General features: G+C 55.3%; 10 protein-coding genes across 10 annotated transcripts; 6 read left to right on the forward strand and 4 right to left on the reverse strand.

Moving 5' to 3' along the window:
* Positions 1 to 1,112: 1,112 nt before the first annotated feature.
* IWZ02DRAFT_503303 (uncharacterized protein) lies at positions 1,113 to 2,129 on the reverse strand. Its single transcript, XM_066770331.1, has one exon. The coding sequence runs from the start codon at positions 1,797 to 1,799 to the stop codon at positions 1,329 to 1,331; it is 471 nt and encodes a 156-aa protein (XP_066617846.1). The 5' UTR covers positions 1,800 to 2,129; the 3' UTR covers positions 1,113 to 1,328.
* Positions 2,130 to 4,031: 1,902 nt separating this feature from the next.
* On the forward strand, positions 4,032 to 4,579 carry IWZ02DRAFT_154581 (uncharacterized protein). The gene is made up of 2 exons (XM_066761975.1): positions 4,032 to 4,233; positions 4,319 to 4,579. The coding sequence occupies exons 1-2, from the start codon at positions 4,082 to 4,084 to the stop codon at positions 4,527 to 4,529; spliced, it is 363 nt and encodes a 120-aa protein (XP_066617847.1). The 5' UTR covers positions 4,032 to 4,081; the 3' UTR covers positions 4,530 to 4,579.
* Positions 4,580 to 5,109: 530 nt separating this feature from the next.
* IWZ02DRAFT_437677 (uncharacterized protein) lies at positions 5,110 to 5,577 on the forward strand (the record flags this gene model as incomplete). The annotated part of the gene is made up of 1 exon (XM_066766648.1): positions 5,110 to 5,577. The coding sequence occupies one exon, from the start codon at positions 5,110 to 5,112 to the stop codon at positions 5,575 to 5,577; it is 468 nt and encodes a 155-aa protein (XP_066617848.1).
* A 958-nt stretch (positions 5,578 to 6,535) lies between these two features.
* IWZ02DRAFT_154605 (methylenetetrahydrofolate reductase 2) lies at positions 6,536 to 8,890 on the reverse strand. The gene is made up of 4 exons (XM_066761976.1): positions 8,775 to 8,890; positions 7,826 to 8,702; positions 6,906 to 7,780; positions 6,536 to 6,856 (listed from the first exon to the last, which is right to left on the reverse strand). The coding sequence occupies exons 2-4, from the start codon at positions 8,647 to 8,649 to the stop codon at positions 6,630 to 6,632; spliced, it is 1,926 nt and encodes a 641-aa protein (XP_066617849.1). The 5' UTR covers positions 8,650 to 8,702; positions 8,775 to 8,890; the 3' UTR covers positions 6,536 to 6,629.
* A 423-nt stretch (positions 8,891 to 9,313) lies between these two features.
* IWZ02DRAFT_513029 (Triosephosphate isomerase) lies at positions 9,314 to 10,479 on the forward strand (the record flags this gene model as incomplete). Its single annotated transcript, XM_066770571.1, has 1 exon — positions 9,314 to 10,479. The coding sequence occupies one exon, from the start codon at positions 9,314 to 9,316 to the stop codon at positions 10,079 to 10,081; it is 768 nt and encodes a 255-aa protein (XP_066617850.1). The 3' UTR covers positions 10,082 to 10,479.
* On the forward strand, positions 10,287 to 11,696 carry IWZ02DRAFT_495103 (uncharacterized protein; the record flags this gene model as incomplete). Its single annotated transcript, XM_066770104.1, has 4 exons — positions 10,287 to 10,429; positions 10,494 to 11,014; positions 11,062 to 11,321; positions 11,430 to 11,696. 4 exons carry the CDS (start codon positions 10,287 to 10,289, stop codon positions 11,694 to 11,696), a joined length of 1,191 nt encoding a protein of 396 aa, XP_066617851.1.
* Positions 11,697 to 13,705: 2,009 nt separating this feature from the next.
* IWZ02DRAFT_154631 (uncharacterized protein) lies at positions 13,706 to 15,307 on the forward strand. Its single transcript, XM_066761977.1, has 3 exons — positions 13,706 to 14,021; positions 14,120 to 14,464; positions 14,526 to 15,307. Exons 1-3 carry the CDS (start codon positions 13,902 to 13,904, stop codon positions 15,051 to 15,053), a joined length of 993 nt encoding a protein of 330 aa, XP_066617852.1. The 5' UTR covers positions 13,706 to 13,901; the 3' UTR covers positions 15,054 to 15,307.
* Positions 14,884 to 16,078, forward strand: IWZ02DRAFT_465550 (uncharacterized protein). The gene is made up of 2 exons (XM_066768463.1): positions 14,884 to 15,470; positions 15,532 to 16,078. Exons 1-2 carry the CDS (start codon positions 15,104 to 15,106, stop codon positions 15,639 to 15,641), a joined length of 477 nt encoding a protein of 158 aa, XP_066617853.1. The 5' UTR covers positions 14,884 to 15,103; the 3' UTR covers positions 15,642 to 16,078.
* Positions 16,079 to 18,864: 2,786 nt separating this feature from the next.
* On the reverse strand, positions 18,865 to 20,633 carry IWZ02DRAFT_495105 (uncharacterized protein; the record flags this gene model as incomplete). The annotated part of the gene is made up of 2 exons (XM_066770105.1): positions 18,865 to 19,106; positions 20,387 to 20,633. The coding sequence occupies 2 exons, from the start codon at positions 20,631 to 20,633 to the stop codon at positions 18,865 to 18,867; spliced, it is 489 nt and encodes a 162-aa protein (XP_066617854.1).
* On the reverse strand, positions 20,598 to 21,348 carry IWZ02DRAFT_154705 (uncharacterized protein). The gene has a single exon (XM_066761978.1). It carries the CDS (start codon positions 21,109 to 21,111, stop codon positions 20,722 to 20,724), a length of 390 nt encoding a protein of 129 aa, XP_066617855.1. The 5' UTR covers positions 21,112 to 21,348; the 3' UTR covers positions 20,598 to 20,721.
* Between the last annotated feature and the right edge of the window lie 229 nt (positions 21,349 to 21,577).

A 21,577-nucleotide genomic window follows, 5' to 3' on the forward strand; every position in this document is an offset into this window, starting at 1 on the left:
CAGCACGCAGCAAACAAAGTAGCGATTCAAATTCCAAACGCTGAAGCGACAAGTCACGCTTTGTGTTCGCTGACCTCCTCTTCTCGGGTCGTCGCTGGCTCAGTGCAGTCTGCGTTTGGTTGCTCAGACTGAAGGAAGGAAAGCGCGGAATTTGTACGGCTGTAGGTCAATAGGACCGTTCGCGCCGCTGACGGGACCGCCACGCGTGCTGGACCCCGTGCTGATGGCAGTTGAATTTGACATGTGTGGTGTAGGCATGGTGGACTGGTGATACATGCGAGAACATCTGAATGTGGGTATAAATTGTGACTCTCCTCTCTTTCCGCGCTCCCTAGAAAAGCAGCGGACGTGACGGAGCGACGCGGTGGGGATCACAAGACCGCCATGAGAGAAATGACTGTGTCACACAGATCCTGCTCGCTTTCCTTTCTCTGAGCTACTTGTACCTTTTTGTCTTTTGCGTTGGCAGGACCTTCACCATCAACACCATCATGCATCGCCATCAGTCAGTCGCACAGGACAAAAAGGATAATCAGAAAACAGGAAAAAACGCTAACCACTTCCTTGATCCCAATCCCAATTCCACAGCCTCGGCAACGGCGATGATCCGCCGCTCCGGCAGGCGGGTCGCCCTGACGTATGCTGTGCGCCGTATAGGCTCGCTATTAAGCGGCTCAGAGGGGACACGAGGGGAGGTTAGGGGAGCTGAGTTGAAGAGGAGAGAAGAGGAGAGAGGGCGGCAGGCACACATGGCACGAGAAATGCTTCAGGTGCGAACGGTATATGGGACGCGGTGCTACAATTTGGCTTTGATTGGTTGTGATTGGGGGGGTTTTTTTTTTGCCTCCCACCGCTGACTCGAGCCGTGAGTGGTGTGAGTAGGTGGTTGCTATTTTATACTGTGCTGTACAATAGGTGTGTGTGGAGGGGAAGGGCATTCATTCGTTTTCGGCCGCCTTCCCGTCCGTCCATCCATTCTTCCTTCGTCATAGTAGCCTTTTCCTGGCCTGTTTAGTGCTCGTCCTCTGCTGAATGATGCATCGTCGGTGGCTTAAAATAAACAAAAACATTACGCCGCCACGTCGTCGTCGTCCTGGCAGATGGGATATAGGAGAAGAAGAAGAAGAAGAAGAAGAAGAAGTAATCCGGCGAAAGAAAAAGTCGCGATTAAAGCTCAGCGCTAGACTGGGCAGGGCGAATAGAAGAGAAGAAAAAGTACCCAAGTGAGTGCTTCCATGCGTTGGTTGGTGCTGTACAGGCCAAACCGGCGCACAAAGGGAACGGACCAAAGAGAGAAAGAAGTCGTCGTCGTCGTCTCAGGTGCACCATCACTTGCCACAACCAGCAATGTTTGCCGCCATAGCCTGGGTGTAGCTGCCATTGGCGACAGTCTCAAAGCTGGCGGGGTCGAGCTGGACGTTGAACATGCGGCAGGCGATGCTGGGGCTGCCGCCAGGCGACGTGTAGATGGGCTCGCTGGGGACGTTGTAGGCGAGGAAGGCGGCCTTGCAGCCCGACAGGCCGTTGCACTGCTCGACGCACTGGGTCCACAGCGTCGTCTCGTTGCTGTACTTGGCGTCGGCCAGGGCGCGGTCCCAGTGGTAGATTTGCGTCGTCGCGATGTCGACGTTGGGGCGGGCGGCGGACGAGGCGTCGGCGGCCAGGGCGTAGCTGAGGTAGCAGGGCGCTTCTATGGGCACGTAGCTGGGGGCACCGGCGCGCGGGTTGAGGTTGTTGGCGGTTGGGAGGGCGGTGGTGAGGGTCGCGAGCAGCGAGATGAGGGTTGTTGTAATGGACATTTTGATTGGTGGATGAGGGTTGCTGCAGTTGTAGGTGGTTGAGCTGAGGAATTGATCCAATGTCTCGAGAGAGATGGAGAGAGAGAGAGAGAGAGAGAGAGAGAGGGAAGAAGTGATTGAAATGGGTATCAAGAATAATTGATTATGACGTCTACCGACAAAGGGAAAGAAGGAAGAGGCGTGATATACGAGAGAAGTTGGCCCTGCATCTATCCACAGCCCGCAATCGACGAGTCGGCTGCAGGATCCCCGGAGCCCAGCATGCCACCTTATGTATGCGATGCGATGCTATGCTATGCGATGCTATGCGATGCGACGTGGCAAAGGATCCGACTCCCGACTCTTTCTCTCTCTTCAACTGTTGCACTGGTTTCGGTTCCCGGCCGACGTGCTGTGGCCAGCAGTCGATAGCGCGAGCTGCCGTGCCATCACAGCATCTCATGCATGACTTTGCCGGATAGAGAGCGATTGCGCCGTCAGACAGAGCAAAAGAAAAAAGTCAAGTCCCTACAACAAACCATGCAGGAAATAAAGGGCCGGCCCGGCGCCCGACCGACAGTCGAAATTAAGCTTGATCCACGCCTAATTGCTTGCATCTGTCTGTCAACACCAACCTGCAATTCAGCTCGCACACGCCGTCGACCACCTCAGACTGCAACATGGCACCTCACACGCGATACGATGCTTCTCAAATAGCATCAGAGGCTGACATGATGCGTCGGTCGTCTCTGCCCTACTCGCTCTCGCACCATCATGTTCCCTGCTTCAACAAGGAAAGCTGACATGCCGCATCCAGTCCGTCAACACCACCATCCGCCGGCCTGCGACGCCATCTCACCTCGTACGTGAAACCAAGACGCTGCTTTTTAGACTCTGGGTCGCTTTTCCTCCGCCCTTTACCCCTTTGCCATTGTCGTTGTCGTCGGTCGCTCCGATAGCGTGACGCTGTGTCTGCCTTGCAAAATGAAAATACTCCTTTGCCATGCATGCCGACCGACCCGATGCGATGGACGCTGCTGCTCGAGCTAGAGAACAATGCAGCGAAGCTTTTTGTTGCGTCGCACGCGGTGCACCCAAAATCTGCCGCGCCTCATGGCTATCACTCACTCTGCGTACAAGGAGAGAATACGAACACTCAACATCATATCAAGAGTTGTGCTGCTGCGCCGACACATGGCAGCCCTGAATTTTCCTATTTCAGAAAGCTGATGCTTGTAGTCTATACCCTCCAGTTTGTCGACTATACCGTGGCAAAGCACCAAGACCGTCAATACCCTGGCGGAACCAACCGGCCTCATTACCACACCATGCAGCAAGAAGACGGTCGCTTAGATCAAACAGGTTTACACCAATGAATGTAGCCCAGTTCACAATCGCATCCTTCCTCAACCTGTCTACACATCCCACACCCTTATCATTTCTCTTTGTCGTCAAATTGTCCGACGGTCCAAACGAGACCGGTTCGTCGTGGCAGTCGCGCCGGCCGTGCACTAGGCTTGTCTCTATCTGACGGCGTCGACTGCGTTTGTTTGTCCGTCTGTCCATTTGTCATACACACATACCCAAGTAGGCTTGTGGGCTGGCCAGCAACGCAGCCATGACATCGGCTTGCTACCACCAAGACCACGCCGCATGCTCCGAGATAGATGAGTGGAGAACATGCCAGAGAAGCCAAGGGCGCTTGCTGGACAAGATCGCCACTGCCAGCAATTCCATGGGGTTTCTTTCAGCAGTAGCCCAGCTATCATCTGCTTCTAGGTCCCTCTCAGGCCAATTAGCGGGACACCGTTCACCAGCACATGTATGAGAGTGAAAGGTAAACGCTGACTCTAACCATCACTTACATCAATTCAGTCAGCAGACGAGCGAGGCAAGAACGACAGCACCACCACGGCCCCATCGCTGTGACAGTCGTCTAGCCCGATATCCCTGACAATTCTTGGTCACGACCATGAGGTCTAGATACTAATGGCGATAGCGAAGAAAAAGTCAAATTCCGACCCAACTCAACTCTTCCATTCGGGACGACGCGGAAGCTCCCGGTTTCCGCGTTGAATAAACTCCATAGACGCGGGCAGGAAGCTTCATTTGCCCATACCCACCACCATCGCGGAAAGCCCCATTGCTTCTTCTAATTGCTGTCCAAAACCAACGCCAGTACAGCACCACCAACATTCTCGCGACCCTTTCCGCCCGTCAATCCCCCCCCCCCCCCCCCCCCCCCCCCCCTCCCCCCAATACAAAAGCGACATCAGACAACGCATCCGACATACCCCGCCACCATGGCCTCCGCCACGACTCCAGTCACAGTCATGATAACCTACCCAAACGTCTCCGACGCCTCATTCAACTACGACTACTATCTACAAACACACATGCCGCTCGCCGAGCGTGTGTGGCGGCCGCTCGGGCTAATCGGCTATCGCGCCCTCAGGTACTCTCCCCTCCCTTTCCCCCCTCCCCCTCCCCTTCCCATCCTCCTTCCCCCCTTGCCCCCGTCCACCAACACACGTTCCCAGAATCTCGCTTGGTCCCACAGCCGCCGAAGCAGGCCAGTCGCCGTACACGGTCATGTGTCTCCTGGAGTTTGCATCGAGGAAAGCGTGGGACGAAGCGTGGGAGGTGGCGGTGACGCAGTTGGTGCCTGATGTACCGAATTTTTCGAACAAGACTCCGCAGTTTTTGATTGGCGAGCGCTTTTCCGGGACAGTGGGGGTTGTGAGGGAGTAGTAGAAAAAGAAGAGTAGGAAGAGGGGGGCTTGGAAGGGGGAGATGGGATGGGAAGGCAAAGGTAGGGTAGGCTCATTGCGTGCCTTAACTGAAGTGACTCTATGTACAGCGAAACAAAGATACAGAGAGAGCGTACGTCAGATGGCGATACGAATTGCTGTTGTTGTCTTCTCTTGTCAGCGTGGACGGGACGAGACACGCGTCAAACCCTAAACTGAAAAGTAGTACACTTATAGTGTAAATTGCACACAGCCCTCTTCCTTCCACCTCTTCCATAGATACGAAACGGAGGCGCGTCCAGCGAACATACCAAGACCAGCTGCTGCGCTGCGCTGCGCTGCGCTGGCGGAAGACGGGAGGAAACACGAAGCTTTTCTCTCCTCCTCCACGCTCGGCAAGAGAGAGAGGGAGAGAAAGCGTGTTCAATTGGGCGCAACAGATATGTAGGTAGTTAGTGCCTCACATCGCGACCCTCGCACACCTCCATACATGCCTCCTCATCGCCCTGTCACTCCGTCCACATCCTCCCTGCCTATCAATCAACCAACACACAAACAAACACGCACCACAACCAAAACCCATGTCGTCCTCCTCCTCCTCTCCAGTAACAATAACAGTCCTCTACCCCACCGACCCCGACGCAACCTTCAACCACTCCTACTACACCAACACCCACATGCCCCTAGCCGAAAAACTATGGACACCAATGGGCATGCTGGGTTGGCGCACTTTCAAGCACGTTTCCTCCCCGCCCCGCGCCCCCCCCTCCGTCCCTTACCCATCCATCCCCAAAACTCCCCCTCTTTCTCTCTCCCAATTTTTCCCCCAGCTAACGCACAAAATCAGACTCCACACGCCCACCCCCTCGGCCCACCCCTGCCCCTACAGCGTGGTGACGCTCCTCGAATTCCGCGATCTGGCCGCGTGGGACGAGGCGTTTGCGTTGGCGCCGACGCAGTTGCTGCCTGATATCAAGAACTATTCGAATCGCGAGCCGCTTATTTTGGTGGGGAGTGGGTTTGGGGAGGGTGTTAGCAGGAGGGATTAAGGGAGCGGTGGGGGGGGGGGGGGGGGGGGGGAGGGGGGGGAGCAGAAAGGGGTATCGGTGTTATTCAACGGGTTGCTAGAGGTTTTCGGTTAGTTGGTCAGTCAGTTGGTCAGTTAGTTAGTCGGTGTGTGGGCATCGTATGGCTTCGGCTTCGGCTTCGGCTTCGACTTCGGCTTCGGCGTCAAGCAACCTTTCCAACTCAACGTCTAAAATCACGTGCGACAAACCCTTATTTTCCTTGGGTTCGGGGTATTTCGGGATAGGCGAGGAAGAGGACCGACCGGGTGGACTGCTGTACCGTAGATCAAGGGTCTGCCGTACTGTATTTGCAAAGTTTAGGTTTGGGGGGGGGCGGGCGGGCGGGTGAGGGTCTTTCCGGGTGCGTGGTTCAATCACCGACGCGAACGACGGCGTTAGACGCCAAGAGAGAGAGGGACAGGAACAAGTACAGTTTCTCGTGACATGTCATTTGAAGATCTTCAAGTCTCGCTTCCGCAGCTAATGAAGCTGCCTGTCTGCTTGTCGAAAATAAGAGGAGAGAGAACCAAAATCATAGGTGCCGCATACCGTCATGCATGTTGAAGTAGACGTCCCATCAGTTGTGCCGTCCATTCATCCATCCATCCATCTCCCTACCATTCGCCGATGTTGAAGTCAAAATCCCCCAAGTCTCTTTCTCTCTCTGTGTTTTGAATGAAAAGGGGAAAAGAAAAAAAGGAAGCCTAAGTCCAGTTGTTTTGTTGAACCATTTGCCTTGCCCGCCTTTACTTTCCCGGGGTTTTGTATATGCCATAGTGTTGAATTGGTTTGGGGGGTATGTAAAAGAGATAATCGTGTGTTTGTGTGTTGAATCAGCTACCACCATGTAGCCGCACGTTGCACGCCGCCGCAGGCCGGCTTCGCTCCGCCGACATTACCCACGACGCTGGTCTTTTTGTTGAAAAGTCAAAAAACTCCCAAAAACGCCGACGCTGTGTGCAACGCATTATTCTTATGGACTGACTTGTACGTGTTGAATTCGTGAGGTTCGTCGATGATGATATGATTGTGGCCTAGTTGGCCACGGTCACGGCGGCGACGCCGTTGGTCTTGGCGGAGGTTGACTCGCCATTCGTCGTCGCGCCGGCCAAGCGGGTTGACCCGTTGGTTTCAGCCTTTTGGGTGTCGCCGTTGAGGACTCCGGTTTCGCCCGTGATGGCGATCTCCTTGTCGAGGTCGGGGGCTCGCAAGCCCTCAAACAACTGGAAGATGCCGTTGGGGTTGTGGAAGTCGTTGTGAACTGTAATCTAAATCAGCCGTGCACCTCTCCCCTGCCATGCTGCACTTACCGATATTTACAAGGTACCACGAGTCCATCAGAGTCGCAATCAAGTGTCTCGAGGGGCTCGCGGCAGGGAAGCACTTGGCCCAGTCCTCACCCAGGCGATAAAACTCGTCCTTCCAGGCAAGGAAGCTGATGGTCTCGACAATGGTTGGTTGGACAATCTCCTTGCCAGGGAAGACACCCCATGTTACGGCATTGGGTCCATCTGGAGGCGCGTTTGTCTTCAAGTCTCCATGTTTGTTGACAGCGTAGTAAGTCATTTCGGGGTCACGCTCGACTCTAGTGATGAGTTCGGCAATGAGCTCTGGCGAGACCAGCACCTCGAGGTATGCCTTTTGGTAGACGTAGCCGTTACGCGGACCCCATCCATAAATGGGATGAGAGGACTTGGCACCGTTGACGGCTGGCTGCGAGTTGATGGTCAAAAGACCCCGCTTGTTGAGCGCAACCAAGTCGTCCTTGAGCTCGTCGGCCTCGGTCGTAATGGGCTGCTCGCTCCAGGGCAGGCTGTCCAACTTGCGCTCCATATACTTGACAAATACATCCGCAATGTCCTGGACAGACTTGGGACTGCCCCAGAGCTTAATGTTTTGCTCGTTGGTACCCCTTAGGCCAATGCCGTACTGGTCCAATTCACCAAAGGCCGGCGATCTCGAGTCGCCCCAGCGTCCGTTCGGGAATTCGTCCCAGTCTTGAGTGCGAACAACGTATGACCGGTTGCGGTTTCTCCAGAAGATGGGGCGCACGTTTTCCTCGCGCCGGCCGGGAGCCAAAGACTGGCGCCAAGGGAGAGGCTTCTCGATGGGGCTCTGGACATCCGGGGTGAGGCCGAGATCCTCAAGCACCATTCGCGTTGATTGGGCAAGGTTCATGGTGTAGCTACAAAATTAGCAGAGGTCTAGCAGCGACTAGCTGGCCACTTACAAGTGCAGGTGCGAAATGCCCGCCTCAATCAACCGCCGGCACATTTGTGAAATGAGGCTCTTACCCACCTCGCGGACTTCGGCATCGTCGTTCTTGACAGGCTCTAGCGCCTCGAGCCAGGCTGGAGGAATGTGGCACCTGGTCCAGTTGGCGCGTCTCATAAAGGCCGCGTAGGTGTGGATGGGCATGATGCCCGGGATGATGGGCACGTCGATGCCCTTGGCCCGCACTTTTTGCACCCAGTCGAGGAAAATGTCGACGTCGTAGAACATTTGAGTCACGATAAATGTGCCTCCAGCGTCCACCTTCTCCTTGAGGTGGTCGAGGAGCAGGTCTGGGTCGTCGTTGTCGTCGCAGCCCTCGGAATAGCCGGCGACGCCAATGTCAAAGTGATTGCCATATTGATCCCTGATGTACTTGACCAAGTCCTTTGCATATCTGAAGCCTCCAGCAGTAGCCTCCCACTTTTCCTGTTCTCTTGGCGGGTCTCCGCGGAGCGCGAGAATATTTTTGCAGCCAGCGGCGTATGCTTGCTTCAAGGCCTCGTCCAGCTTGGACCTTTCCATGTCAGTGCAAGTCAAGTGCATGCACGTCTCCAGGCCGTAGACCGACTGCGCCACCTTGACCATTTCGCAGGTCAAGTGCGAGTTTCTGCCACCAGCGCCCCAGGTGATGTCTATGAAGGTCGGACCCAGACCGTGCATGCGGTCCATGCGGTCGTAGAGGTTCTGGACACCCTGAGCGGTCTTGGGCGGAAAAAACTCGAAAGAGAAGGATGGTTTGCCATTTTTGTGGTTTTCGGCCAATTTCTGAGAGATGTGCATGTTTGCGAGGAGCACGAGGGCCAGCTAAGCGCAAAGCTGGAGCAGAGGAGAGACTGAGGCGAGTGTTAGCGGCATGCAGAGGAGAGGGACAATGGTCGGGGGAACAATATGAAGGACGGGCATACGTAGACCAAGCTCTTGGGAACGAACAAACAGTCCTCCACCAGGCCAATTGCCTGCTATCCGAAATATCTAACGCGGGCCCAACGGTCGACGAGCTCGCGCGGCATAAACCACGGAATGTAGGACGCTAGGAGGTGCAGCGAGTGTCGAGAGAAAAGCAAGCGTGGATCGGAGTCGAAGTGGTTGGATGGTTATGTTGGTAAAAGGCAGCGGGCGGTGGGGGCCACCACACCACACAAAAGTGCCCGCAGCGGCCGCAACGAGCCGCCGTGACATGGGAACCCGACATCACCATCTACAAGTCGCCGACGACGGGTCTGTCCTATAGCGCGCCGGTCCATTTAACTTGCCGTCATGCAGCGCCAGCATCAATCGCCCGACATCGCTCGCTGCGCCTCGGCTTGCCCAAAGAGGCATCCCACCGCCCACGCGGGGCCCCTCACTTGACCATCCCAGACAGCTTTGACACCAGCGCTTCACATACGTCGTCGAGTCGACGAGTTGTCCTCGTCCAGACATCTCTCCCCATCCCATTCTCGCCATGTCCGCCGCACTGCGCCCACGCCGTCTCGTCGGCACAAGTCTCAAGATGTACTTCGACCTGGTCCGCACCCGCTCGTACGTCCAAGGCGTCGCAGACATCTCATCCCACGCCCAAGCCAACGACGTCGACCTGTTCGTCATTCCCGACTTTGTCTCCCTCCTCGAGTGTCGTCGCCTCTTGGAAAACACATCGGTACTGCTTGGTGCGCAGGATGCCTTTTGGGAGTCGACTGGGCCATACACAGGCGAAGTATCACCGTTGGTGCTACAGCAGGCTGGCGTCAAGATCGTGGAACTGGGACATGCTGAAAGGAGGCGGATATTCGGTGAGACGGACGAGCAGGTTGCAAAAAAGGTCAGGGCCGCCGTACAACACGGCCTGATACCACTGGTGTGTGTGGGCGAGAAGACGCACAGCGCCATCGCATCGGCCGCTGTTGGGGCAGCCATTGAAGAATGCCGTCCGCAGGTACTGTCTGTGTTGGCGGCTGTCCCTGATGACGCAGAGGTCATACTAGCCTACGAGCCAGTCTGGGCAATTGGCGCAGCAGAGCCAGCGAACGCAGACCACGTCGTCAATGTGACAAAGGAACTGAGGAAGATGGCAGCTGGGAGAAAGGGCACAACAAGGATTCTCTATGGTGGGAGTGCTGGTCCAGGAACATTTGCAAAGCTCGCGGATGGAGTCGATGGACTGTTCCTGGGGCGTTTCGCTCACGACCTTGCAAACCTGCGGCAGGTCATTACTGAAATCGGTCAAGCATAAAGATGGTCGGTTTGCATCTTGAGAGTCTTCTGATTTAGCATTCGGCAGGTCAATGGAACTGCGGTACATTAGCCGTCAAGCGGCACGCCAGGTCGATTTGCGATCCGTGGCAAGACCTCACTCAGTCAGCTCCATATATCCGATGCTTTGTAATGTGGGTGGCCATGAGCCCTGCTCCGCATCCAAAACCAGAGGTTCATAAACCATGCATCGCCTATCATCAACCCTTCTTCGCCCAAGACGTATCACCGCCAGAGTCGTTACGTCATTTCGACCCCTCTCCTTCCTGCGACAACTGGAACCTCACGGCAACTTCTCGGCATCTCTGACGTCACAGGCGACAATCAAGTGAGTCGAAAGGGATTGAAACCAACCTCCAAACATAACTGACAGCTGCATCGCGTCACTTCAGTTCAGTCAGACACAAGTCCAAATTGGTCGATGCTACCACGAATCCGCTCTCTGGCCTATGGAGGCCAAATAATCTCGAGAAGCTCTGGTACGGACCAGGGTCGGTTGACAAGCATCTGATAGAGTCGCTTCCGAAAGACTCTACCAGGGTCTTCATCATTACTGGTTCTTCCCTCGCTACCAAGACGCAATTGGTCAAGCAGGTGGAAGCCCTGCTCGGCCAAAAACATGCGGGAACCTTTGCCAACATCAAGCAACATGCGCCAACTGCCCAGCTCAACGAAGCGACTGACGTGATTCTGAAGGATCCCGACGTTGACACATTGGTGTCCATTGGAGGCGGAAGTCCTATCGATACAGCCAAAGCCATTTCTTACAAGGTGCATGAACGCGTTGGCAAGTACCTCTACCACATAACCATTCCAACCACTCTGAGCGCTGCCGAATGCATGTTCAAAGCTGGCTTGACGCAAGAGGATGGCGTCAAGACAAGCATTGGACATTCCGAGCTGGTTCCTCACGGTAAGAAAACATCTGAAAGCTCCTGCCAGCCTTCCAACAGCCAACAGTCATCGTCTATGATTCAAAATTTGCCTTGGAAACGCCTCCAAAGCTTTGGCTCTCGACTGGATTTCGTGCATTAGACCACGCCATGGAACTGATGTTCCATCCAACCGCAACAGAAGTCCCTGCGAGACAAATGTGTCTGTCAGCTGCATCCAGCCTGTTTATCAATTTGCCCAAGTACAGAACAGACCCCAAAAACGAAAAAGTCATTACTCAACTGCAGCTTTCTGCTTTTGGCAGTCTAGGATTCCTTGGGACCAACGTCAAGGGAGGATAGGGCTTGTCGCACGCGCTGGGCTATGCTCTTGGAAGTCCATATTCGATCCCGCATGGCATCACTTCTTGTTTGACCCTTGGACATGTCATCAAGCTCAAGGCTCAAGAACCCGAAGCTGCTGCGCAGATCGCGAGGATGGCGCCGTTTGTTGGCCTTGCAAGGACCGGGAATGATCAATTGGACGCCACGGCGGTGGGGGACGCGATTCTGGAGTCGGTGGAAATTGTTGGCTTAAAGACAAGCCTGAGGGAGTACAACGTCGGCGAGGATCAGCTCCCAATCATCGTCCAGAGGGCAACGCGCCAAGAGAAGGGGCCGCTTTACGACAAGGTTGCAGAACTCGTCAAGGGTCTGTACTGATTAGCTACTTCTCAGCGAGGATGCCAATCGATTTTTGGTTTCGGCGCCGCGAGCTGAAGCATTGGACCAAGTCGACCTCGCTTCCCCCGCCCAACACCAAGCCGAGCTCTCCTCTTGTGCGGCCAATGAATTCAAACCAACATGATTCCAATTTCAGGACAGCGCAAGTCTCGAGACTTGGGCGTTGGAGGCGTCATGATATGTTACGCATTGCCGCCGCGTGGATTCCGATGTGCGATTGCTTCACGGCGGACGATCAAAACGCGCCCCATGGCGGACGGCACATGCTCGCAACGGGAAGCCCAGCCGGGCAACCGGTCGGCCCCATTCAGTGACCACAGGTGTCTATTTGCAGACTAGTGGCTGTCCTACGGGATCCTTGCCTATCAGACGCATCATGCCAAGGTTGTGAATGGGCATCTCCTCTCCACCTCAGCCTGGCAAAGAGTACGCTACAACTGTGCTACTCATTGTGCGTTTGTTCGCCGATTTGCCAATTCAAAGACGACAATGGGGTCAGCAACTGCCGAACACATCATTCCGTTGATATGGTATCAAAGTTGAGATATTTCAAGATGAATCCAGCTTCAAGAGCATCATATCCTGAAATTTTCTCCAACGAGCGTCCAAGTCTGGCAATACGAGCAAAGGCAGGTCGGAGCGCGTTCTCCGCGCTGCTGGTGCGACCGAGATAGGCTACAGGAACTGCCTTTGGTTGTATTCCGCGTCGCTAAAGGCCGTCTGCATGCAGGCGAGGCAGCGGCTGCTCACTACCACATGACAGCTTTCCCCTCGCCAAAGTCGAGGGTCCTGGCACGCCAAAACTTCTCACAGCGAATGAAAACGCCTGAATGCCGGATGTTGCTGCAGACCAGGGCAGAACGCCGACTCAAAGCCCGGTGCAGGCCCATGGGAGTCGTTGACCAGGGTGCGAGGTGATTTCACCATCGATGATCAGACGGCCTGTTGTGCACAGCACCTCTCGCGGCCAAGTCCAAGCCCGTGAAATCGATGGATCCTCCTTAGGGAGAAAAACAAGACTTGAACGAATTTCCGAGCACCGCTCAGCTGGCTTATGTCCAGATTCTTGACCCCGCGCTCGGAACCTGCTTTGATATCATTGAAGGAGTGGACCGCGCAATGCAATTTGCCCTATTCAGGCTCTGGATGGAAGCAATGTTACATTGTGTCAGCCTTTTGGAGCAGAACCTCAACGTCCCATGCCAAAGCCACCAACCAGCAACTGCCTCTGCTTAGGTACAGCTACACGCCTGTGCGGGTGCCACCGTCGGCTTGGAGCGCCATCTCACTTTCAGCCCTACCAGATCAAGCTTCCTCCGTCGAGAATGGCCATGCATGGATGACATTGACTGAAGAGCGCCCCAATTCAGGCACGTATCAGTTGGTAATGGGTGCTGACATGGGCCCATTGCCCTATTGGCGTTGGCCGAGGAAGAGCCCTCTGGCGACAGCCTGTCTTGGCCAGCGACATGCCCAACAGGGCAAGCCCTGAAGAAGTCGATCATCCTGCAAGGCTGACAGTTTTCTCATCGTGGGACGTTTAGACTTGCCGAGCGAGCGAAGCTCGTGCCCTTTGAACCCACGTTGACGTCTCCATGAGCGGGCCGCAGCCGTGTGGCTTTGGAATCCAATCACCTCTCCACTCGCCCTCATCATATGCCTCGTAGTGCAACCACTGTCCCCTGCTCAGGTAACCTCTGCGCCAGCACACAGCGGCAGTAGCAGTACACGGGTCTCGAGCGGAGCTTCCAACTGCGTGGCGCTGGAGTTTAGCCCGCATTCCCACGCCCATCTACGCCGCTCGGCTCGCCGCTTGAGCACCCCCGCTGGTGGAGTGCCTCTGAATATCCTTCGCTCCGGAAACTTTGCCAAGTTGTGTGGAGACCAAGCCCTATGAATTTCATACCGCCCTCAGGGTGATTCCGAGCCTCGACGCGTAGCCATGTGGGATCATTTAAGTTTACTTCGGTCCCTCGTGCGCGGTTCCTGACGACACACCACCTCTGAGAACAACACTGATCAAAGCCATTTTGGGAAGCCCGCCTGAGACCTGTTCGACCAACGTTCTGGCCCGCACCTCCAACAGCCTTGCAACAATCTTTAGCCATAAGTTCCTGAGAGGGGCAGCGTCAGCCTGGTCTCTGCAAACCACTCCCACTAGCTTCTCGCTGTTCGTCCGAGGATATGGAGGGCCAACGGCTCGAGTATTGGATACCTCAGCAAGAGTACTACCCAGCTCCATCTAGGGGTGCCTACGATTACACCCCCGACGCTGCTAGCGTCCCCAGTCTTAGCGCCTCGCCAGTACGTCTTTCTTCTGCCAGTGGTTCATCGCTTGCCTCTTCTTTCGTATCGTCCGATTCGCTGCCTTTGATTCTGCATCTCAACTTACCAAGAAAAAGACATCAACAACCTTTGACGTCCCGACGCCCAATGTTCCGCCTGCACAATCACAACAGTACCAGCAGCAGTACTTTCAAAATCCACTCTCGCCATTTCACGGCAACGTCGCATATCAGCCCAATCTACCAATAACCCCGAGCGAATTCGGCTCTGCCGATGAGACTACGAGTTCATGCTTCAGTCCTCGCCGCAGCAGCAGCATGGAGCTAAATTATACGAATTTCCCGCACGAACATCAGGCATTCCAGCAGGGGCCTGTCCAAACGCAACAAAATTACGGCCAGCAAGCAACTTGGAGTGTGAACGGTGTCGTTCCAACTGAGAGAACGCATACAACAAGCGGAGTGAGTCGCTCCGCCCACTATTCACCTGCCTACCACGGCTCTGTACTGACACGCCTGGCAGCGCCGACGGGCTCAAAATCGAGCCGCCCAACGTGCATTCCGCGAACGCAAAGAAAAGCATGCCCGCGACCTGGAAGCACAACTCACCATGCTCTCGGACAAATACACCAAGCTCGAAACATCGCACGCTGAGCTTAGCACCGCCTACGAGAAGCTGCGCCGAGTGATTCACCTCCTGACATCGGACGAGGCGGACGAGGCGGGCTCCATGTCGCCACTCGACGACGACGCGCTGCTCAAGGAACCATACGTCGGTGGCGAGGGCTTCGCCGACCTGGACGGCGAGGGCAAGGCGGCGGCGCTGCGGCGCGTCATCGGAAGCGTCGTCGAGGCGAGGCAGCAAGGCGGCGGCGGCGGCGGCGGTGGTGGTGCGGGCAGCCCCCTGAGGGGTCGCGACGGGGAGCGGGTGCGCAAGCTGGTCGAGATCCTCAATGGTGAGCTGGCTGCTGGCGGTGGTGCGGATGGATCGAGCGAGGCGGCGCCAGCGGCGGGTGGCAGTGGAAAAGGGGGCATCAAGCGCGAGGTGTGATTGATGCTGCTCAAGACGACGTCGATTGTTGCATGCATGTATTGCATTAGATGGGCAGGGGCCGGTCCTCGCCTCAGCGCCTGGTGCGAGGATCCCATACATGCCTGGAGGGAGCGCGCATGCGGGCCGGTTTTATGGTGGGGAGAACCACAAAAAAAATTGACATTTCTTATTTAGGGGGTTCTGGCTTTTTTCCTTGCACATGTTCTCTTTGGGTCCGCTCTTGGGGGTTCGACGGCACCAGGAAACTCTGGAATACGAGCCAGGCGTCTGGTGTCAGGAGCCTCATGGATGATGGGTTCTGTCTTCTTATTGTGGTCTTCTCTCTTGCTCATGTCAGACCTACCTACCTAACACTTCTTCTTCTTCTTCACTTCACCACTTATCCCCACTTTTCCACCACCAAAAATTCACATCGTCAGTCATCTTCCTTACAGTCATGATTGAACTGCGGTCCACTAACGATGATGACGAAAAGGGGAAGGAAACATTCCACGCATAAAGACTCGCCACACGCATGCCTTGTACGACCCCACGTCCCGGGGCAAGCCTCATGCGCACACCACCAGCTATTCTAGTCTACAGTGACGACGTTCGAGGACGGCGGCTGTGGCCTGCAACGAAGAAGTAGACGAAGAAGCCACGCAGGCAGGTAGGCAGAAAGATGGAGACGACGGCAGCAGCAACCCCTCTTCACGCACGCACGAACGCAACGCAACGCAAGCAGCCGCACGGTATACGGGACGGATAGCTGCAGATGGGCTTGTCCATGCCTGCCCTCTCTCCCTGTGTCTGTGTCGCCGCTGTGCTGTGCTGTACTGCGCTGCGTACCGTACTGCACCGCACCGCACCGCACTGCCACCCCCGGGGCCCCGTGGTGTGCGCCCTGCTGGCACAATACTCACAGACATGCTGGCAAGCTGGCGGCGTATGTATTGCACAATCCCACATACCTGCGTATGTACGTTTAGGTTTACTGTCTGTCTGCCTACCTGCCTGCTGCATGAAGTTGTCTAGGCAGGGCAGGGCAGGGCACTCAGCCATCCATCCACCTAGCCTCCCCCCCCCCCCCCCCCCCCCCCCCGTCCGTACCCTGCGTACGTACGCGGCGGCTGTCCGTCCGCCATGTCTTATTCTGTCCTTCCCTGCCCTGTCCTGTCCTGTCCTTCCCTGCCCTGCCCTGTCCTGTCCTGCCCTTCCCTGCCTTTCCCCTCTCGCTCTCGCTTCTCCCCTGCCTGATGCGCGCGGCGGATAGGCTGGGCTCTCGGCCGGGCCAGTCCATGCCACACGCGCGCCGCCCGCCGTGCCGGGTCGATTAGAGTTTAGGATACAGCGTGGGTTCATCCGGTGCGCTCGATCTGGCTCGCTCGCTGCTCGCTGCTCGCTTGCTGCACTGGATGGAGGGTTGGACGGCTGACGCTTCTCCGGACGAGGTGGGAGAATGAGTGAGTGAGGAGTAGGAGGAGTATGAGGAGAAAGAGGATACGGGAGAGGTGGCGTGCGTGGTATTGTCAGCGGAGGGGAGAACTTCACTCGACTCACTCACCTACATCAGCTAGCTTTGCCCCTCTACTTCCTTGCCTGCCTGTCCATCCATCATCACGCCCCTCACTCCCTCATCGTCACCGTCATCATCTCCGCGCTCCTCCTCGGCCGTTGGCTCGCGCCCACTCCAACGCCTCGTCCTCCTCCTCCTCCTCCTCCATCACCGACGCCTATCCATCTTCGCTGCTCCTCTGAACTCTGGCAGAAGCAATCCGTCACCGCCGCAGCAGCAGCCCGGGCGCCCGCAGTGGAAGAATGAGGCGCGAAGCTCGAGTCTGAGGCCTCGATCGCTCATCAGCATTACGCAAAGTCTCAAGCGGCTGACGACGCACCACCAGGAGACTCGTGACGCGGCTACCGCGCTGCGTAGGTAGGTGGTAAGTGACCCTGACCTGACGCTGGCTTCCACGGCCATGGGAGCGGAAGCCGCCGCCCGGGGAGGGGAGGAGGGGGCGTCGCGGTGGTGAGAAGGCGGCGCTGGCACGCGTGATGCGGATGGTTTCAGCTTTGTGTCCGCTTGGTGGTGGTGGTGGTAGTGCGGGGAGGCTGAAGAGTGCTGCTGCTAGTGCTCGCTGGCTGGATGGTGGGTCGACTGAGCGTGATGAGTCGAGGGGAGTGAGGGGGAAGTAAGCAGACAGGCAGGTAGGCACATAGGTAGGTGGTAAGGAAAGTCAGATTGACATGACTGCAACCAGTGAACCTCCCTCGCAGTCTTGCTGCTATGACTCGACGCGTAGATCGATTCTACGCCGTCAACCCCTAGCCAAATGGATTCTTCTCGCCAGTCGGAAGAGAATCCAAGTCGTACGCGTCTCTCGCCTGCAAAAGTGCAACTGTAGTCGCGAATAGTCGTCATGCCCGCACCCTCAACCTCATCCACTCCTCACAACTACGCGGCTTTGCCGCTGCTTTCTGCACTCGACATCCATTGCACCCCCAGCCAGCCAGCCAGCCAGCCAACAGGCCCATCTAGCAGCCAGCTTCTGCTCAGCACACCAGAAGAAGCCCATCAGCCAGTCGCCCCCATCATCACGCGCAGCACTGACCAGGTGATTGCATGAATGGCGAAAACGCCCGCGCGCCGGGAGGCGCAGGAGGTTCTTTTCCTGCGCATCTCCCGGCGTTCTTCGCGTGCCTCAAAGCGGCGACCTTGATCGCGTGGACGGCTCCTCATCCGTCCGCAGACGAAGCCACCCTATGCGGAGGCGTTGGCGGCACGGGAGGCGCGCAAATGGCTGTCGGCGCGTGCTGGAGCTCTGTTTCAGAGATGCCCAGGGGGAGGTTGTAGGTGGTTGGTATTTTTGTGGTCGCAAGCACATGTCTATCGGGCTTTTTTTGTTCCTTTGCTACTGGCTCTGCGGTATTTTCCTTGAGACATGGCGGGCGGAGGGTTCCAGAGTTGCTTGCTTTCGCGGGTTTGGTGGAGATGATTTGGGGCCGGATGCTTTTCTGTGTGTCGAGAGAACGCGTGGATGAGTACGTACTTCGATGCTGCTTGGTTCTCCTTCTTGGACTCCTCATATGTTGGAGTGGTGTCTCATGCTGTGTATTGTACAGATACATCACGTTCCAAAGATGTTACGCGATCCAGGCTTTGGCAGACGCGCAGGCTTGCAGCAGAAGATTGTGAGCCTTCATCAAATTTGGACGTGGTGGCCATGCTTCTTGCTTGGCTCTAAGGATACAGGAATATTCGCAGCAGTAGGGCATGTCCATGTTGGGAAGAGCTTCAGGGGCTAGAGGCATTTAGTCTGCTCCCCGGTCGACATGAGTGTGGAGTTCGCATTGTCCTGGTTGTAGTCATAAGCACAACCCATGACTTAAACCTGTTTTGTGATGCCGTACATCGTGATCAATAGTGAAGTCCTCGACTCGCACAAGATTTAAGGTCTCGTGAGAAAAGACGTCCGTTACTTCTCGGCAATATCAACTCAATCATGTAGTCTCAACAACGGGAGAGGAGAAAGGTTGCTCTCCTCCACATGTCGCCTCCTCTTCACTTGAAGAATAGGAGAACAAGGGCCGCGTTCTTCTGCTTGCCACTTCCCCTTCAGCTCAGCAGAGCATTATTCCGGTAGTGTCAAGTCTCGAACAATCGCGACAGCACCAGGTACTGCAGTCCAATGCCTGTAGATGTTCGCGAAATCTCGCTGCTCTTGGGAGCGAGACCCAGTTCGAGCGAATAGAAGTCAGTCTTTGGAGAAAACCCTGCTGTCATGAAAATAGACCAAACGGATGGGCGTTCCCCGCGGATGATCTCGTGGAGCTATTTGGCCTGGAGATCAATGATATTGATGAGCTTCTCCAGCTCTACGGCAGGCAAGTCTTTGAATCGTTTTGATACAAGCGTCCCCTTAAGGCAGGGATGATGGCCAGAAGAGTCCCGGAGCATCCTGAGGTCCTGGAGAAACTTGACCTTGAGCAGCATGATGTTGACTTTTCCGAAGATGGTGGCATGACGTTCAATCAGATTGAGTGGCTCGGTAAATTCGGCGCCTGGAGTTCGTTCTTTGGGTTCTCAGTAATCCACTTGATGAAGTCGCAGTTGCTTTGGTCTTCGCCGAGTCGCAGAAGGATATACGGTACCATATGGTGCGTCCCCGCTTCGTCATTCAGACTCGTCAACAGCAAATCAGAGGCCTGCTTCCATGCCGAGTTATAGGATTCGTAAGTCCCCATCTTTGGAAGACTTGGATAGGTTTTCAACTGGTATTGCGAGTGGACAGCTTTAGTTTCAGGGTTCTGAATCGAAATTCACATCGTGATCAGTTTCGCAGTATTTACCATTCAAACGAAAAGATGATCCACCGTTGCCATGGCAATCGAAAATTGGGTCTTCGCCATTGTTGTCCGCATGAGAGTTGGATGTGGTCTCTGAGTCGCTCGTCACACCGCCTGCTTCTGTGTCATAGTCTCATGGATTCATGCAGTTCCGGGCTGCAGACCTTGATCTGTTCACATTGGAGCGACAAATGGAGGCGAGTGGATATCCATTTGATCGGAACATGACGAGGTCAAGACCTCAGGCGTGATTTTGAACGACGTAAACAATTCACAGATTCATGTTCTTCGGCTCGGATGTAGCTCGGCATGTCTGTCTGCCACATGCCTCCTTTACCTATAAGGTTATGCCGTTCGCGGCGAGCGTATTCAGTGATCATTGCGTTGGCCTCGGGAATCACAGTCCATGCTTTATGAGTCTTTTGAAGTACAAAGTGAGCCTCTTTCAAAGACCCATCCTGCCATTGGGGGTCAATGTCGACATTTGTGAAACGGACCGATCGAATAAAAGCGTTCCAGAAGTTCCGGTTCCGTAAGTGGATCGACCGGTGGATCCTGGTGATTTGCAATTTGATTTGATTCTCGAGCAATTGCTTCCGGGAGTCAGTAGCGTTTTGTAGCCTTCCCAAGTCATCGTCGACTGGCGGTAACACCATCCGCTCAAATATACAACGCCCTTTTTTTTCTGCATTGCGCCTGGATTTCGAGCAGCCTCATGTGCTCAATAGCCCATCCCCGAGCCTACTGGATCGAGTGGAAGTCTGGATCCTGCGCAACCAAGCTCCGAACCATGTCGACAGCATCCTGTGTGTCGTCCCACACCTGGTAGGAATTTTGGAGGGCGATCTGTGCCTCTTCCAGGGATCCAGAGGAGAAATATTCCGGTGATGCAGCCAAATGAGGCTCAGGGTCCAAAAAGACAGGCCAGAGGTTTGCATTCGACTTTTTCAAGGATGAGTAGAGCTGCTGAACTTGGGATTATGCCCTGTCAATTAAAGACTGGAGACCGATGGCGCGTAGTTCTTCCTTCCTGCTCTGAACAATGGTGGTTGCGATTTCATCGATGTTGTTCGGCGAGCGCTGCAGCGTTTTGAGATCCAGGAGAAGCTTGATCTTGAGGAGCAGCATGTCGAAGGTGAAGAAAATTGTGTCCTTCCCGCAAAAGACGTCAACCGGCTCAAAGATATCGGCGTCCTTGATGTTCAGATGGGGAAGACTGGTGTCTCCCCAATCATAGCTACCGTCCTTACCCATCGTGACCTACCACAGACTGAAATCGTAGCACTCCTGCTCTTTCCCTAGGCGCAAAAGTAGGGAAGGGACAAGCCACCGCATGCCAAAATTATCGTTGCGGCACAGCCGAAGCATGTCCATCGCGTGTTCCAATGCGAGAGAAGAGGCTTCGGGCGTTTTGGCGTGGACGAGAGAGTTGACGAAAGCGCATCTTGCCCCGCATGTAGTCGCGTGTCTCGAGAATTCCCCAGAAGTGACCAACTCCGTCTTCGAAGATTGGCTGTGTGGAGAACGCATCAGACGGTTTGGCTCGAAGCTTGGTTTCGGAGCGCTCCAGCTTTTGTCGGTTTTTTGAAATCTCGCTGCATGGCCTTTTGTGCCGTGGTCTGTCGTCTGCCTGGTGCTCCCGGCCGCAGTAAAAGACCACCTTGCAACCGCCGCAACGAAGGAGATTGTCCGGAGTGCTGCAAACTCCACATTCAGACTTGAGCGCTGGCATTATAGATCGGGAGCTAATGGAGAAGCGCGAGCACAATTTTGGAAGGAGGGAAGGAAACGATGAAGGGAGGTCGGTGGAGAGGAGGAGAATGCGGAGGGAGTCGAAAGAAGTAAAGGAAGGATTCGGCGAGGAAGCGGCGTACGGGAAGTATCAGTCGAAGCGCGAGGCGAAAGAAAGATCCGACGCGCGCGGTGCGTCTTCGACGTGTCTAAACAAGGTCAAAGATGAAACCCTTGACACGAATTAGACGCGCCATCATTCACCTGTCTCATCACCTGACAATCTAGCAGCAGTTTTACCGAAGAGACTCAGAATTCTCGTACAGCTCTGAAGCCCGAAAGGTCATCAACATGAAGCCCAGAAATAACTCGAGCGGTCCCTGTGGCTGACTTTACAGTGTTGGTGCTGCAGAAGACCAAAGCAAGACAAGTCATCCAGCAGAGCATCGAACAACAAACCATGACCT

This window comes from Phyllosticta citriasiana, assembly GCF_038021145.1.
Source record: "Phyllosticta citriasiana strain CBS 120426 chromosome Unknown IWZ02scaffold_21, whole genome shotgun sequence".
Taxonomy (NCBI): Eukaryota; Fungi; Ascomycota; class Dothideomycetes; order Botryosphaeriales; family Phyllostictaceae; genus Phyllosticta; species Phyllosticta citriasiana.